At 43.8% G+C, this 17,687-nt stretch overlaps 1 protein-coding gene across 1 annotated transcript in view; it reads right to left on the reverse strand.

The window, feature by feature from the left end:
- Nucleotides 1-1,277: 1,277 nt before the first annotated feature.
- The window catches only part of PRKCQ (protein kinase C theta), a 58,497-nt gene continuing 42,087 nt past the window's right edge, over nucleotides 1,278-17,687 (reverse strand). The window contains exons 14-19 of the mRNA XM_050324084.1: nucleotides 14,150-14,241; nucleotides 11,555-11,617; nucleotides 7,888-8,026; nucleotides 4,552-4,740; nucleotides 3,850-3,978; nucleotides 1,278-3,204 (exon numbers count right to left, since the gene is read on the reverse strand). Coding sequence (XP_050180041.1) covers nucleotides 3,049-3,204; nucleotides 3,850-3,978; nucleotides 4,552-4,740; nucleotides 7,888-8,026; nucleotides 11,555-11,617; nucleotides 14,150-14,241 — 768 coding nt within the window. The 3' untranslated portion in view covers nucleotides 1,278-3,048. The remainder of the gene's footprint in view (nucleotides 3,205-3,849; nucleotides 3,979-4,551; nucleotides 4,741-7,887; nucleotides 8,027-11,554; nucleotides 11,618-14,149; nucleotides 14,242-17,687) is intronic.

Genomic DNA, 17,687 nt, shown 5'->3' on the forward strand with positions numbered 1-17,687 from the left:
GAGAAAAGAAAAAGAAAAGAAAAGAAAGAGAAAAGAAAGAGAAAAGAAAAGAAAAGAAAAGAAAAGAAAAGAAAAGAAAAGAAAAGAAAAGAAAAGAAAAAGAAAAGGAAAGGAAAGAAAAGAAAAGAAAAGAAAAAGTATGGAGGTACCAAGTTCAGCCAAGGCAAAGGAGCATCTCTTGTGAGTACCTGGGCTCCTGCTCATTTCCGTGAGGGTGTTTGGCATTCAGCCCTCACTGACTGTTATCTCTCAATCGCTGTCACCACAGGAAAGCGTTTCCTGCTTCCCACGTCACTCTCAAACACCGCAGGCACAGCTGGGAGGGTGCTCAGGCTGCGGCACCACCACAGCGAGCACGTTTGGTGGTTCATACCCACCTCCCTCCCCCATCCCTCGTGGTTTGTTTGGCCTTTAAGCTGAAGGCACCCTGCAGAGAGAAGCAGGTGCTTCTTTTTGTGGTTTCCATCAAAAACCCCTCAGTCACCCTAACACCATGCCTGCTTTGGCAGTTGCTCAACGTGCTCCTTTACAAGCCACTCTTAAGTTTGGCTGCATTAGCTATACAGGGCCACAGCTGGAGTGCAGAGAGCCTTGCCTTTGGTCAGAGAGGTGTTAAAACCTGGTGATCCTCAGCTGCTTAACCAGAAGAGGTGATTCAGCACACTCCTTCTTTACTCTGTGCTTTGGGGATGTCCCTGCATTGGTGTCAAGCACAAACTGCTGCACCATTGCAAAGGGAACATCCCTATCAGTCGTTTAGCATGGGACACTGCCAGCCTTCAAACGTCTAGAAATGCAGTCTCTAGTCTGGATCAGGCCATCCAGACTCCATCAGAATGAACTTGAGCCATGGACACACTCATGTGGGCAGAGTCAGGCCCTCCCAGGACTTGGCTGATCCAGCCTTATTCAGGTATCAAAGGAAGATGTCCTGAGTCACCCTTTAACAGTAATGACATCTGAACATCCCCTCTGCAACCCCTTTGAGATACCAGACCCCACTGACAGCCCTGTCACCTTCTGGTAGTGAAAAGAACGTTTTATTCTCTTCTTGGATACCTTTGCACAGTGCCCAATCTTTGTTTTAGATACTGCTCTGTGGAGTGGTTGTTCACCTGCTTGCTGCTCCTGTGTATTTATGGGTTGAAATTCCCCTGGGGAACATTCCCCAGGATAGCACAGAGCCATTTTAATGGCTTTTCTAAGCACCTCTGTTCTTTGTCCCTATTTAATCACTTCAATGCCCATTTTCCAGTTGTACACAATGTTTTATTAAACTGTACAAACAGCAGTGGCATTTAAAAAATTCATGTTAACCATTCTAATTAAACATGATGACCAGCTACACAAAGCTCTGAGCACAGATGCCCCCTGTGTTTCATACAGCACAAACAAGGATTTATTTCATCAGAGTCACTGGACTGAAACTTTCTCAGGGCACTCTGCTCTTCTTGTTGACTTCAGGCACTTCAGCTCTTGTTCCTGCAGGATTTGGTGCCTGCAGTCGCTGTCAGTGATATCCCAGCACCGCCTGCAAGGCTGCATTTATCCTGTAGGGAGGTCCAAGTTGACAGCCTGGTCCAGCAGAGCCAGAAAGGCACCTCTGAAGCAAACCTGGTTTTGGGATAACTCACCTTCTAGAGCTGCTCTTCTCCATGGACTGGAGGAGTTGATGCAATGAAGCTCCAAATGTTTGCTCTTCAGTTAGAGCCTAAGACCAACCTGGGTGACTGCCTAAGAATAAGCTATTACAGAATCCTCTTTGTAGGTTTTGACTTTATTTTGACCCAGCATTTAAGTGGTATCTCAGTGACAAGCAGAAACTGGGCAATTCTACAGCTCTCCAACTTCAGGAAAAAGTGCGAAACGATCACAGAAAAGACTTTTTTAAACTCAATTACATTTCCACAGACTGTAAAGGGATAGAACACACAGCAAAATGTCAAGAGGTGAAGGTAAGGACCACCCTCACCTGATGTGCTGTCCTACCCGCTGACTGTTGGCTGCAGTTCATTGACCTGTGCCCACATTGCCAAAGAGCTGGGGCATCATTTAGAGCAACAGAAAGCAAATCAGCCTTTGCAGGGACTGGTTGGTACCTCTCAAGTAAAATACCCCAATTCTGTGCCTGGAAGTCCAGTTTTACGATGCTTAAGCAACGTCTCGAGGAAACATCTTCCACTTTTCTAGTGCAGTTTTAGGATAAAAATCCAGAAAGCCCAGTCCAGATTTTGCCCTGAGTGTGGCAAAGACAGATAAAGCTTAGAACACGGTTCTTGAGGCATTCTGCAACTTCCCATCCTTCCTGTTCTAGTACTAAGTGTAAACCACTGGTTTTCTGTATTGATCTTGGCATTTCCAGTTGGCAATGATCCTCCTTTGGGGTTGATTCCTTAGCTCCAGTGCCTCCAGTTAAGACGTACAGATTTTGGGATGGGCACCTGCAAAGTCTCTTTGTCCCAGGAGAGCAAAATTGAATAATACACCTTGTCAACACTATTTTTAAAGTGTGTGGGGAACAAAACGCCTCTTCAAAACTGTGCACACACGCACAATCCTGCACATGAACGAGTGGAGGTTACCAAAGCATCCAACCTGAAGTCCTCCCAGATACCCCCAGGCCTTGAACAAACCACTTTTCCTTCAGAAGAAGGTGGATCTAGGTGAGAGTTGCAGAAATGGGCACTGACATCACCAGAAGCTCAAATATATTCATTTTTTTTGTTACATAGAAGCCCATTGGGTGAGTGTACAAGTAGTTGGGAACAGGTTTTGGCAGCTCCTCATTTTCAGATGCTCTCAACTTCGATAACATTGGGAAGAGAGGGAAGAGAGACCAAAAGATACCACAGAGAAACTTTATCACTAATGAAGAGTGGCTGGCATCTGCTACAGACTGGAATAAGCTGGAAGCCTCCAGGCATGGTACAAACTTTCACTGAGGTGTGTCTTTCTGGAGGGTTCTTGATAAAAATAACGAGGCAGAGTCTTCAGTTGACAAAAGTGCTACTCAAACCATTACAGAGAATTCCTTCAATAAGGCAGATCTCAGGAAAATATTTTCTCCATTTTAGGGTTCACAAAGGAGAAGTTGCTGAACATGTTTTGGTCCATGCTGTTAATCAGTGCTCTGTCAGCACAGGACAGTCTAGGCTTTTCATTGAGAAATTCCTTGTCGAAGTTGCTACAGTCACTTGGAGATTTCTTCAAGAAAAGGAAAAAAAATATTGATGTTAAACCATTAATATTGAGATTTTCACTAAAATGGTACTGGCCCTATCAGGCTGCTCATATGAGCTCATCTTATTCTAGTCAGGAGCTAGTAAATATTAATATCATGTAGGAAGCACTGAGCCTGTGATGCATGAATTCTGTCAGGCAGGGATGTTAGAGCTTTGCAACACATCAGACTGGACCCATCAATTAAATAACACTTGTGAAAGACTGTAAAATGAAAGAATGATGCTCTTTTCAAATCAAATTATATTATTGTCATTTATAGGACCTTGATAGTTTAATCGGGCAGTTATTAAAAGTCAGGATTATTCTAATTTAGCCAAACCACCTGGTTATCTGAACTGCTTTCCCTTCTGCAGTTCGATGGAAGATAATCCCTACAGAATGGGGTGAAGTTACATGGTTAAGGCAAGGCATTGTGGAACATCCCCTGCTCTGGTAACTGAGAAAGTGAGGAGTCATTTATGGTTTCTCAGGTGTGGATATACCAGACCTGGGCTTACAGCCATCACAGAGCAGTATTGTGATGATCAGGTCAGGCAGCCCAGCCACTAGAAGTACATAGTCTAGAAGACATGGGATGGATGGAACTGGGAGAAGATGCATCCTCACCACTCTGGGCTTGAAAGGAGGCTCCATCCTTCTTTCTTCTAAAGCTTCCCAGTTGATTTCCCGGAAAAAGGCATGCTGGCGGATGTTCCCTCTTGCTCCCAGTCTCCTCTCAGGTTCTCTTACGAAAAGCTGGAATATTGATTCCATAGGTTAAATTCTGTGCTGATAATGCAAGCATTAAGCAGGGTGGAATACCTAATTATCTGGTCAGTGCAATGAGAATAACCCACTAATGGAGAAAATGTGGGTTTTTTCCCAAAGAAGGGTAATTTATTGATTGGTATGAAGATGATCACTAATCCTGACAGAAGCACAGGTTGACTGTGCAGAAAGATGGCAGTGTGTGTCCCAGAAATAGATGTTCAGCATCTCAGTCTGCTGTAACCCTTAGTTTGAAGCCTGGCAGAGGATCTTCTCCGGGAGTTAACCTGCCTCATACCTTAGGGACTGCTCTGCAAAGAAACTTATCTCTGCTGGTATTTGGAACCCTGTGAGGAGCCATATCACAACTCAGGAGAAATAGGACGCACAGATGGCCTTATGACTTAGGTGAGGTGTGGTTTGAGTTCCACAGAAAAGACACTGAGTCTCTCTGGTCCCATCACGCTGAATGTGTTTCTCTGTGCAACAGCTGAAGATGCACAATCCAAAGATGACAATTCTGGCAAAAAAGACTTTCATTCCATGTGTGGTTATTCTTACCTTCACCAAAATGTCCTTTGCATCCTTGTCAAGCCAGCGAGGGTAGAAGGGGTTATCCATACGGATGGACTGGAAAAGCTCCTCTTCATCTTGGCCGTGGAAAGGGGATTGGCCGATAAGCATCTCGTACAGGAGGACACCAAAGGACCACCAGTCAACGGAGGTGTTGTACTTCTGCCCCAGCAGGATCTGCCCAGAAACAGGAGGGATAAAGGCTGAAGTAAAATGCCTGACATGAGTATTTCAGCTTCAGAAGGGCGGTCAGACCATGACCTTCCAACAGCTGCTTTGCACCGAGTGGGATGGCAGAGGTGCTTCCCTCGACCTGCATGAGCCAGAACACCTGCCAGAGGTGGAGGGGCTGTGGTTTGAGGAGCTCCAAGTCACAGCCACACCTGGGAGCCAAAACAGTCCTTCTCGCTACAAAAAAGGTTGCATGTGACTCTTGAGTTACTTGAACAAATCTTTGGCTACCAGAGACATCTCAAAACATAAAAAGTGAGGCAGCTAATTTTTTTGCCTGCTCTCCAGGTTATCCCAGGGGTTCAAATCAGGCTTTTGCTGTCCAAGAAGACAAATGGTTAGGCATTATAATTTTGGAACTGATTCAGCTCACAGAAAACTGAATTTTAAATTACAAAAGTTGCAGTGTAAGGGTACTTTAGGACCATCAGTCAGTTGAAATGGTGTGAATCTATCCCAGCAAAATCTTCCCCAGGAAAACCAGGAAATTGGTTGCTGGTCTGCCCTCTTGAGACAAACTGAGTTATAAGTAAAGGAATGGCAATTTGCCCTCCATTTGTTTGTGCCTTTCTGTGTCAGCTATAAAGTGAAGGCTACATCCAGTGGGGGGGACCAGAAGGGTCAGTTGGAGTCACAACCTCCTCCAGGTCTCAAGGACCAACACTAAGTTCTCAAACTCTCTGGAGAAGCAAAATTATTCTCACCTGCCTTTAGATATCTGTTATGGAGATACCTACAGCTGAACCTTTAGGTCCTTTTACAGCCAAGGAAGGAAATTAGTCCAATTTTAGACATCCAGATAAATATTTCCCTGCTGTAAAATACAACCTCCTATTTATCAAGAAGCCTAGAAAACTTGCTCATATATAGATGTTTACAGTGCAGATATCTAAAGGGTCATGTGATAACTGTGATGTGTAGGATTATCAGGATTTTAGAGCTGTAGAGGGGAAAAGTTCATTTTAAGGCACGATCTTTACTCTTGAGCTTTGGTTGCAATGGGATTCCTGATACTGTAGCTATGGGAGAGGTATCAATGACAAGTCCTGGTGATGTCTTAATACCAGTGAAAACAACTCTCCAGGTCAGTACAGGTGAAACTACTGAGAGCTGAAAAATTATCATCTTATTGCCTAAAAATTATGTGTCTTATTAATTTATGCATCCAGTCTTTCTATGATTATGGAGGGAAAATGGTGATTTAATTGACTTACACGCTTGAGGTAGGAAGGGATGACTTGTTTTCTGGGATGCTTGTCCTTCTACAACACTATAAAGTGCCATCTAGTGCTTCATTTTTCAGATGAATTTTCTCACATTAGGTGAGAAATATCCCCTCTGATGTTCCTGTGGCATCTAACAAAGCAGGACTTTAATGTCAGGAGTCTAAACCCAATTTCATGTAGCGTGCTCATGACTAACACTTCTGTCTCCAAAGGAGGGGATGCAAAAAAGGACCAAAAAGAGATATATATATTTCATGTGGATCATTTACAAACAAAATCATCCCAACCTTTCCTTCTAAAAAGACACATTGTTTTTGTAAGGCTTTACCTTTTAAAGGATAAAGTGTCTGGAAACTGGAAATTAAATGTTTTATGGCAATCAAAGAAAAGATTTATTAGCCTGGAAATTATCTGGGGGAAAAAAAGACATAAACTCAGCAATTTCATTTCAGGTGAAGTCTTTTTTTTTTTTTTGTCAGATATTTTTTGAAATAAAAAAATTGTTTGTCTCCTGACCCAAAGCCCCCTTATTCAAGTGGCTGTGGCCAAGGTGCTGGGGCTGTAACAAATTACAGTGGTAGCAGCTGCAGTGAAATACTGACAAAGGATCCAGCACTCCTGCCTCTGGCAGGAGAGATGATCCATAAACTCCAGAATTGCTTTCAATTCAGAGGTAAAATGTTTTATATGCACTCGGTGAATCTCTAAAATAAACGATGGTGCAGAAACAAAACTCTGAGCTATTTTAGCTTTTCTCTTTTCCATAAAGCAAAACCACAGATAATGGATCAACACTTGGCTCTCTTTTTATTTTTTAGGAAGGAAAAATAGCTCTTCTTTTTTCTTAAATGAAAGCATATTGAAGTGGAATAAAATCCAATTGCAGCTTGATTGCAGAGCACACTTACACCTGCTCTTAGGCAATAGAAATCCAATTTGATTTGAAGAGACCCTTGAGTTTCAGCAGTGGTGTAACCTAGGCCAGAATCAAGCCCTGAGTGCACAGTAAAGGATCAATGAATTATAGTAGAGTGAAAAAAAAAAAACCAACACTAAAGGCTTTGAAAGCTATTTGGAAAGTACCAATATCCATCATGAAAACACTAAAATTACGAAAGGGGATCTTGAAAGGCAAATAAATGGATTTCAGACCGGTGTCAGACATGATGCATGGATGACTTGTTGGTTTTTCTCTGAGCTGAAGAATGTTTTCTTTGGTCCCAGTTTTGCCACCTAATTATTCAAAGCCTCTCCACAGTAAGATCTATTATTTTGTGAAGTCACCTGGTTAAGGATACTTTGTCTTTTCTGGAGGGATCTAGTTCAAAATTAAAAACCAAAATTACTGAAATTAAAAAACATCAACAACAAACCAAAACGAAAAGGAACCCAAACAAATTAAACAAACAAACAAAAAAACCAAAACCAAAACCAAACCAAACCACCACCAACAAAAAAAACTCAACCCAAGTTTCTCTGGTTAAAAATGGAAATAAACAAGGGAAAGGGCACAATCAGCATTCCTCGTGCTGTTCCTGTCCCTGAATTGCAGGACCTATGTCTTGGAGCTTCTGCCATGGTCCAAACTGAATTTCCACTAAACATTCTCTTTCTTGGATTAAGAAAAGCACCACTTGTTTCCCAGCCCCATTTGCACAAAAATAAATATAATTAATTAACCACAAAAATATCCAATTCCAGACAGGAACATAGAGTCTGGGTCAGACTGAAATCCAGTTTCTAGCCTGGAACTGCTCAAAACCAGGTTATTTCTCTTTGCTGCCTCCACCATTGACCAACAACCATGTCCTAAGACACATTCTCTGTCCTACAGCAGCTTGATGACCCCCCCGCACCCCACACTCACCTCAGGAGCAATATAGTCAGGAGTCCCACAGAAAGTACTTGTTTTTGCATCTCCAAACATGTTCTCCTTGCACATCCCAAAGTCAGCAATTTTGATGTGCCCCTCGTTGTCCAGGAGGACGTTGTCCAGCTTCAAGTCTCTGCAGAGAAAGAGAAGGAAGACCCCCCTTTAAAGTGTTCCAGAGACACACAAGTCATTTTAGTTACTTTAATCTACAAAGGAAGGCTGAGGGATGAATGAAAAGCTGCTCTCTTGGAGTTAAGGATCTCTTTTCCTAATTTCTCTCATCCCAGTACTAATTTCATTTGCTGGAGAAGACACAGAATCATGGAATTACAGACTGGTTTGAGTTGGAAGGGAGCTTAAAGATCTTCTTGTTCTATCCCCCTGACATGGGCAGGGACACCTTACAGTAGACAAGGTTGCTCCAAGCCCCATCCAGGCTGGCCTTGAACACTTCCAAGGATCACATCACCCAAGACACCTTCTAAAAGCTGCCTCCTTCAAGGATGCAGAATGGAGAAGCTAAGAAGGGCTTTGTGCCAACTGGTGCTTCTGCCCTAACACGGCCTGGAAAAGGAGAGCAAGAAGTGATCAGATAATTCTCACTTTCTCCTTCCCTGGGAGCCTCGATATTCTCTCTGAAGCTCCTGCCAGATCTCCCTCCCAGTGCAGGCTCTACAAATGTTGGAAGAGATAAGGACACACAAGCCCTGTATGTCCTGCAGAGGGTCAGAATAATCCCAGACATCAGTGGAACACCCACCACCTTTTCACTGCTGGGCTGCACCATCTGAACCCCAGGGGTTTACAAAGCCCTTCACACACATCTGCCAGGCTGCTGTCTGAGGTTCCAGGCTCTGACCTCCTCTGGGAAGCAGAGTCCAGAGAGAGGAAGAAAACAGAAATGCACAGGAAGGAAATGAAAGCAAGTGAGCTGATGAATCATGATAGTTGATGGAGAACAACAAAGTCCTCACATGGGAACAAACTCTGAAAGGAGAGAAAAGCTTGCAAAGAAGGAAAGTAAAAGATAGAGAGAAAGGAAGGCTGGTATGGCTTCTATGGTAATTTTTTATATCTTACCTAAAAGTTTTGCTTTTCATTGCAATAATGACTCAGGGAGATGTTTGGATCAGTGATGCTGCGCTTAATATGGGATGTAGGTAGAGTTTGGGTCACCTGGTCTGTGAGCACACACATTCCTGCACGTCCTGTCTTGCTCCCAAAGCACCCAGACACATTTGCTTGTGCTCATAACTTGAGATATAGTTGTTCTTTTTCAACCCCTGCTAATTCACATCCTACACACATTTTGGCCAATAGGCCAAGCTGGGTGGGGCCTGATCTCATGGGTGGCATCCCTGCCCATGGCGAGGGGGTTGGAACTAGATGATCTTTAAGGTCCCTTCCCACCCAACCCCTCTGTGATTCTATGATTTTCCACATCTCAGGCAGGAGTCCTAACAGTGAGGCTGCTGTACGGCCACTCTCCTGATGACAACTGTTTTACAACGTGGGTTTTTTTTTTCAGAAATGGCTTTGAATCCCTCAAAGAAGGCAATTTCTAATGCATGATGCTCCTGAGATGATTGCCTGCAACTGCAGGAAAGACGAGTGTTCAGCCTCCCTCTGTGCAAAGCTCCTTGTCTTCCTTTGTCCAGGTCCTAATCAGGGTGGGGGATGTCGAAGTGTTTACACACTAAATTGTTGTCATGGGGCAATTGTTTCTTGCTGCCAGAATATGGCCCAAGACAAAATGGGAGTCATCAATCAAAGAGAAATATAGAGACAAGCGAGACATTTGCCTTCCAAGTGGCAGACACCCATGTTGTCACAAATTTCCAGCTGGAATGACTTATTTTAGTTACACCACTGAGATCAATCTCGGGCTGCCAGCACTGCTTTTATTTATCTGGTAGATCGAAGCAAAGCGAAAAACCCATCACCTACAGTTTGCTTTCATTATTTTGATGAGTCTCAAAACTCATTGGCTCCAGGGACTGGAGTTTCTGCCAAAAAACGCTTCAAATCATTCATTAAAATTTAAGCCAACATTTGCAAACGTGGGTGCATGAGACAGAACAGCTGGATTCATTATTCTTGCAACATTGCAAGTGATGTAGTTTCAAAAATGATTTCTGTTCACTTTCCTAAGTGCTTAGTTCTCCCTGACAGAGCTACTGATGGCTGTGAGTTCTCAACTGACCTCGTTGTCATTGTCTTCAGTGAAAGAAGGAAAAAGGAGTAGGACTCGTTAAACCTTTTCTCTCAAAGGTTGATTCCCAAAGCAATATTACACTTTCTGGGAATGAGATATTTCTTCCTATCCCTGTGCTCCCCAGTGCCCAGATATCCCAATTCTCTCACATTTCCCAAGGTTCCAAACTCCGAACACCCCTCACCTTTCACGAGGAAACAGGTCCCAAACCCTGACACAGCACCGGTGTAGTGATTCCAAGTAAAAATGTGAATCACAAATAAAATTCGGGCATTAACAATCCTGCCATAAACTCACCATGTCCTGCAGGTCTGCTTTTAATCTGCTTTTCTGAGAGGACTGCGTAAAAACAACAGACATGGCAAAGAGGTTTGGGCACTTCAGAAAATTTTTCCCTTCAGTCACCCAGAATAATAATTAGAGCCAGAAACTTGCTGAGACCCCACAGATCATCTTAGATTAATGCCACTGGTATTGATCTCATGTTTATGCAATCACCATCACCGGTCAATAAGGACTATAAATGGCTCCCACGTGAGCACTAACAAGAATCAAAGCGAGTGTTTTAGAGGGGGAATGGATTGTAAACAAGCCATTCACTTTCAGCGTTTGTTCTCGTGTTCACACCACAGGACAAACATTGCAACATGCTCATTTTGGGTTCAGCAAACATCACTGCTGTGGTGGGCTTTCTTATTTGTTCGTGACAAGCTATTTGTTTCCTGCTTTTACAGGAGGTTGCAATGCAGTAACTGAATTTTGCCATGAAGATGAGCTTGACTAGAGCTCCCCAGAAACTCAGTTCCTCCTTTTGGCCACGGGAAATAAGACTGTGGCCTGATTTCCAGCAGAAATGGGCACTTCTCATACACACTCTAACACAGGTTTGACAAACTTAAAAATGCCAACTCCTCTCTGCTTACTACAAGAAGGGCTTGACAGCCAACTCAGAGTCAGGATGGTAGGTGAGATGAATCCCATGTCCCCATGGAACTGTGCACAGCACACCTGTTAATAATCCAAAATTAAGATATATCACTGTCTCCCTGCTGTTGTTACTTGAGCTGAGCTTGTCACCGCTGCCCCAGGGTAATCAGCACAGCAGAGATACCAAATTTCTCCTAACTTGACCTTATATACCTTGATGGGTTGAAAGCTTAAACAGTGGGTGCTGTGTGAATGACTCTGTGCAAATGCAATCCAAGGGCTTCTTTTAATGTTAACAGAAATAGGACTGGATTCTGAAAAAAGGCCTCAAAAATGCTTTTTAACACTATCTCTTCCAAATAAAATGCCCAGACTCTGTAAAAGGGAAATCTGCACAGAAAAGCAATGCCAGTAAGTACATCCAAGAAACAGGCTCTCTGTTGCCATTAGTGCCTTGCAAGGAAAGCAGAAAGGGTTTAGCATATTAGACATATTATTTACATTAAAGAGTAAAATTACCTGTATATTATGCCCTTGGAATGGAGGAACTGAAGGCCACAAATTATTTCAGCAGCATAAAACCTGAGTGAGAGAAGGCACAAGTTAGAATGGATTCTTCCCCAAAGCATTTTCAACCAGACCCAGAAAGAGGGAAACTTTGTCTCCACAAGAGCCAAAATTTCACTGGGTTCCCAGAAGGTTTGGAGTGTCTCTAGAAGGTTTGGGGTGACTGTGTTTTACTGATGGATGATGTGAGATTCCCAAAAGCGTGCCACACAGCTAGGAGCCTAATTCTAACTGAAAACACTTTGTGAAATGGTAGGGATGTGGAGCCTACTTATCTTCAGGGATTTGGAAGCCACACTGCATGGCTAGATGCATTTCTCTCAAAGTAACTGATTCTGAGGATGGTTTCTTCAGTGCCTAAGAATGTCTCCAGATCATCTGTGGAGCAAAAAACCACCAGCTCCTACTGCCTACTCTGCCTTGCCTCAAAATACGATCCCTGTAACAAGACAGGCAGACCATGTCTGTACCTCTCCCTTATTTACCTATTTAAAGTAAATCAATGAGTTACAGTGATCATAGAATAAAAGAATGGTTTGGAAGGGACCTTAAAGACCATCCAGTTCCAACTCCCTGCCACAGGCAAGGACACTTTCCACTAGACCAGGTTGCTCAGAGCCCCATCCAACCTGGCCCTGAACACTTCCAGGGATGGTGATTCCACCACTTCCCTGGGCAGCCTGTTCCAGTGACTGACCACCCATTCAGTGAAGAAATTTTTCCTAGTTTTGAAAGTTTATCCATACTGTGAACTAGCAGCTTGGTGGCCTTTCTCTGGAGTTTTGTTTTCTTTTTTTTTCAAATTTGAGGTCTTTGTTGTCAATTCATTTTACCCAATGGACATCTCCACATCCTGCTGTAAAGAGGTAGCATCAGTGTGAAGAATGAAAGTGCCCTCCCAGAAGGGAATGCAACCAGAGGATCATATTTCCCTCCAGTGTGGCACAGCTCTGCTCCCTCAGTCTTCAATGCATTGGTCCTTAATTCTGAATATTCAAATGCTTTTGAAAAAAAAAAATCATCAAACATTTATTTAAATGACAGTGTGGGGTTTTCTTTTATTAAATTATTAAATAAAAATTAATCTCTATAGTGGTTTCAATATTGACTTTCAAAATACCTCTTGCTTGCAGAAGGATTAAAAGCACATTTCATTTATTCTAATTCTTCTATTTGCTTTAATCAAAGCTAAATAAATTTTTAATTCTCTGTTGGTATATTAATTTTTTGCTTAAATTTACCTTTTGTACTTTTGATAGGTTTTATCTCTTTCCCCCCACCCCTGTGAACTTTAAAGGGAAAAAGGGAAAATCCCATTACTTCTAACAAATAACAGCTTCACCTCTGATGACTGGACTGAGAACCTCAGCTCAAGCAGGTCCTGCAGCTTGGCTACAAGCCACCCAGTGCTGTAAAGAACATGATATTTGGTTCCACAGATGGCTGAAAATGCATTTCTTGGATTTTTTGATGGTGGTAAATCTGGAGTGGAGGTTGGGTTGTTATGTCATTATTGGGACCTCTGATTATGAGCTGAGCAAGAACTCAAGGAGCACAACAGAGAGACCCCAGAGCTCCTCTAGTTCACAGCAGACACTTGTAGGTTGTTTTAACACTACTCCCATCCATGGGACATGTAACTAAGACCCCAAAATTAGCTCAGCTGGTTACAGCATTGTGCTAATAACATCAAGTTTGCGGGTTTGATCCCCCTATGGGCCCTCCAACTTAAGAGCTGGACTCAATGATCATTGTGGGTCCCTTCCAACTCAGGATATTCTGTGATTCTGAAGATCTGAGGCAGGTTTGGGGCTGTTTATAAACAGCGGAGGCACGTCCAGAGGTGAGGTCACAGCTGGATTGGCTGGTGCCTCTGAAGCCCTGATCTGAGTGAGGGACTGAAGCCTGGGAAGGGGACTAATCCATCAAGAAGGGCAGCCTGAGGAACAGCTTCCCTCCAGCTCAGCTCTTGGGTCTGAACAAATGTGTGTGGGACTGTGCTGAGGATGGTGAAAAATACAGGAGCCAGGTCAGAGGCCAGAAGGAGATTCCTAGTTTGCAGGCTGAAGATTAAGACTGTAGGCAGACACAAAGCTGATGAGGGTGTAGCAGCATCTGTAACACTTCCAGACGGAAAACCTTCCCTGGTTGATCAAGATTGTAAAGTAAGGTCACATGTGATTAAAATCCACACTGACTGTGTGGATGGGCTTCAAAAGCCTTCTGTGGGAGGGGAAAGAGGACAGGGAGAGGAAGTGATTTGCTCCAAGTCCATCACCGAGGAGGGGTGACAACCTGCATGTCTGTTTTGTCCAGTTTGGAGAGAGCTGGGATAGAGAGTGATTGGGTTTCCAGCACAAGCATCATCATCACTTTGCAGCTGGGTGAGGTGAAGAGAAGTCAAATGATTTGCCCAAGGTTTCCCCTACAGGACAGTAGCAGAGCTGGGAATAAAATCAAGTTCCCAGGTGTCTGCTGCTGCTGCTGCTGCCTTTGCTTCTCTCATGTGGGCAACCTGCAAGCCCAAAGGCAACAATAATATCTTACGTTGCTCTTGGAAGGTCAAACTTATGGCAGCTCTGGATATGGAACATGAGGTCTCCTCCATTGAGGTATTCCATCACAAAAAAGAGGTTTTCCTAGAGAACGAGACAAGATGAGAATAAATAAGGGTGGGGGAAAGGGCAAAGTAAACGTATAAAAAAAAAACTAGAAAAACTAACCCCTTAGAAAGCACTCAAAAAGAGGAAGGAAAAGATTACTGTGAGAATTTTGGAAAGAAAGCAGTTTCTTTTTTAGATTCCTCATTTCTCCTCTTTGTTTCCTAAGCCCATACTCACCCTCTCTGCTCTGATTTGTACAAACACCATTAGCAAACATTGCAAATCCACTTAAAAACCAGCTGGTGCCGTTAATTTCTACCAGCAGACCTCCAGGCTCACTAGAAGGAGATGAGTAACTCTCCAGTGCCTGTGTAACAGAAGGACAGATGGACAAACTTCCTGGAGGGACTAGTAGAAGAGGCAAAAGTCAATACTAGGTCTCCTCTGGTCCCCATCCCAGAGCATTATCCATCCAGTGGAGTGATCTCAAGCTGTTGCCACCTGAATTCCTGCACCTCTTCTGTGGAGGCACATGGGTCTGACTTTTTCAAGTTCTCAGAGACGCTGGCCAGATGAAGCAATCTGTTTTAAGCACATGCTTGATTTTAAGCCTGAAAGCTGCTCTGTTAAACAGGGCAAGATGTAACTTGCTGATGAGAAGATTCATGAATTAATCATATTTCTGGATACCCACTGAGTGCCTGTATGTCAGAGAAGCCTGGAAAGACATCCAGCCCTTGTCTCCAGTCGAATGCAACCGCCAGCTGTTTGACAAGGGCAGTGGGAAACTCTTCTTCTGCTACATAGGAATAATGGAATTGAGTATCGGATAATGAGCAGAACTGATCACCAAGGTTTCCTTTTCAATTCTTGATGTAGAATCATGGAGCCATAGAATGGTTTGGGTTGAAAGAGACCTTAAAGACCACCCAGCTCCAACCCCACTGCCATGGGCAGGGACACCTTCCACTAGACCAGGTTGCTCATGTACACAACACTGATCCTCTCACAGCTTCACCAGCCAAAACCTCACCACCAGGCCCCTGCAGAAGGTGGAAGGTGGTTGAGACTGATCCCTTCCACGCTGAATTGTACCTACAAAGCAGGAGGGGCACCTTTTCCTGGAAGAAGAGGATCTGTGCACTGAGCTACACCCTCACTCCAAACTTCTGTTTTTTTTTGTAATCTCACCTTTTGTGCATAAACGCAGGAATAAAATAAAATTGATGCAGTATTTTTATTTCTCAAAAGCCTCCCACTGTTCTGTACACACCTGAAGTCAGTCATCTCTAGGTTGTGCTATAAAGTTTATGAATATCTTCCCTGTGTTGCCTATTGCCCATCACATTTTTTCTGGGAGGGGGGGAAACAGAGTTCTTTTCCCTGACACTTTTAACAGTTGAAGATTTTTATCCATTAGATCTAATATAAGTATCTCTGGCAGCCAGCCAAGAGCTGGATATTTTAAAAAACCACAACAGTGCTTGTTCCTTTCAAACAACAGCTGTCTGCTCTAATTTGTGCAATTTCTTTAGCCAGATCCTTTTAATTACAGCACTCTTATTTAAATGGATGTCTCACTGGAAACCCCACCTGTCATCCAACAAGCACAAGGCCAGATTTGGCCCCCTGGGGAAAGAATACAAATTTTATCACTGAACCAAATGGGTGCAGGTTTTCAGTTTGAAGGTCTTGCATCTGTAGAGGGCTGTGCATGCAAATCAGTTTAAGCAAGGAAAAAAGGGCCAAATGGAGATGGGCAATTTAGTAGAGGAATGCATAAATCTTGGAAACAATGTGAGCTCAGGAGCCCCTTCAGGGAAATATTTGAACAGATGCTCTTTGTGAAGGTGCACAGGGAGGTGATGAGGTTTAGCCACCAACACATCAGCAGCCACAGGTGTCACACTGGGACAGAAGAAACCTGATGGGTCCTCAAAGGGGCCAGATTCAGCTTTAGTGGACTGGGAAAGAGAAAACCCTTGGGTTTCCTTGCAAAGTCCACTAATTTTGGCTACACATCTTTAAGTACAACTTGAAGCCCAAGCTTATTCAGCTGAATAAGCAATTTCTGCTCTGTTTGCTCATGGATTTGAGGAACCATCTGATGTACTATTTACTTGAAGCAGAGGCTCTAACTTGAAACTGGGGACTTTGGCAGCACCCTTCTGCCATCCAAGGAAGGAGGTTGTCCACCTCTCAGACTAATTTACACCCAAATATATGTTGCTCAACTGCCTTAAGCCATAAAGCTGCAGACTAAAAACTCAGACATGCTACAGAGTGGTACATAAACACTGCTGAAAAGAGAGATGGCATCACTCTGACTTTTCTGCTCTGGGGCTTGAATGTTCCCCTTGCTTCTTGCAAAGGGCAGTTGTCTGGAATGGCTCATGGAGAAAAACTGCCTGAGATCAGCCCTAAGTGCGTCATTATGAGTAGGGAGGGTGTAATCAAGCAGGGCAAACTGCAACAAGATATTGGAGTCATCTTCCTAAGCCTGAGCTCCACAGAGCCACAGAACACTTTAAAAATGGGAAGTGGCAAGACCCATACTTGAAACCACTGAAAATTCAACAGTGTGCTAGAGGTCAAAGGGTTAGAGTGGCACAGAGGACGTGTTTGCAGACAGGCTGCAACCTAAACTTCCTCTTGTCCCAGGAAAGTTATCTGATGGCTCCTGCCTGCTTCTGCCAGGCTCTGAAGTCTGTCAGCACCTGGGGCAGGTGAGAGGGGGTTAATTGGGTATTATGTAGTTGAAAATGCCCCTGCTCATTCTAGAGGGGTTGGATTAGATGACCTTTAAAGGTCCCTTCTAACCCAAACCATTCCATGATTCTATGATTCTCAAGACATGGCAGCTGGGATGGCAAACAAACAGGAATGTTGCTCCTCAGTGGTGAGACCTACAAAGCTCTGAAGGAGGCTTGGAAAGAGTTCCCCGCCTCTCTCCCTTGCAGATGTGTGACAGATGACATCCTGACCACCTGTGGGAGCATCCCCAGGTAGCAAATGCTCAAGCCAAACTTCTGGCCATGGTTCTAAACTCACACAGCAGAAGGGAAAACGTCTGGTCTCTCAGCAGAGCTTGGGGACCATCTTTTACAACCACAGAGCTCGAGGAGGACTATAAAGGCACTTCCTGCCTTCAGGGATGGATGTTGTCCCAGGGTAGTTATAGAAACACAGAATCATAGAAATCCTGAGTTGGAGGGGACCCATAAGGTCATTGAAGTCCAGCTCCTGCCCCTGCACAGGACAACCTCAGGAATCCCACCGTGTGCCTGTGTGTGTTGACCAAACGCTTCTTAAACTAATGGGCACACCCATGTGGACAAGAACATCCATATATCAGCCATTCTCTACTTCCAGACCATGTTCCAGGGACCTTCTCCATTGCAGCAGAGGGAACATGACAAACCTTCTTGTGGGGGGATGAATTGTTGCTCCTACAGCAGCAGAACCATGATGTTGTACAACAC

Source organism: Myiozetetes cayanensis, unplaced genomic scaffold (genome assembly GCF_022539395.1).
Source record: "Myiozetetes cayanensis isolate MyiCay16 unplaced genomic scaffold, myiCay2020 scf3, whole genome shotgun sequence".
Classification (NCBI taxonomy): Eukaryota; Metazoa; Chordata; class Aves; order Passeriformes; family Tyrannidae; genus Myiozetetes; species Myiozetetes cayanensis.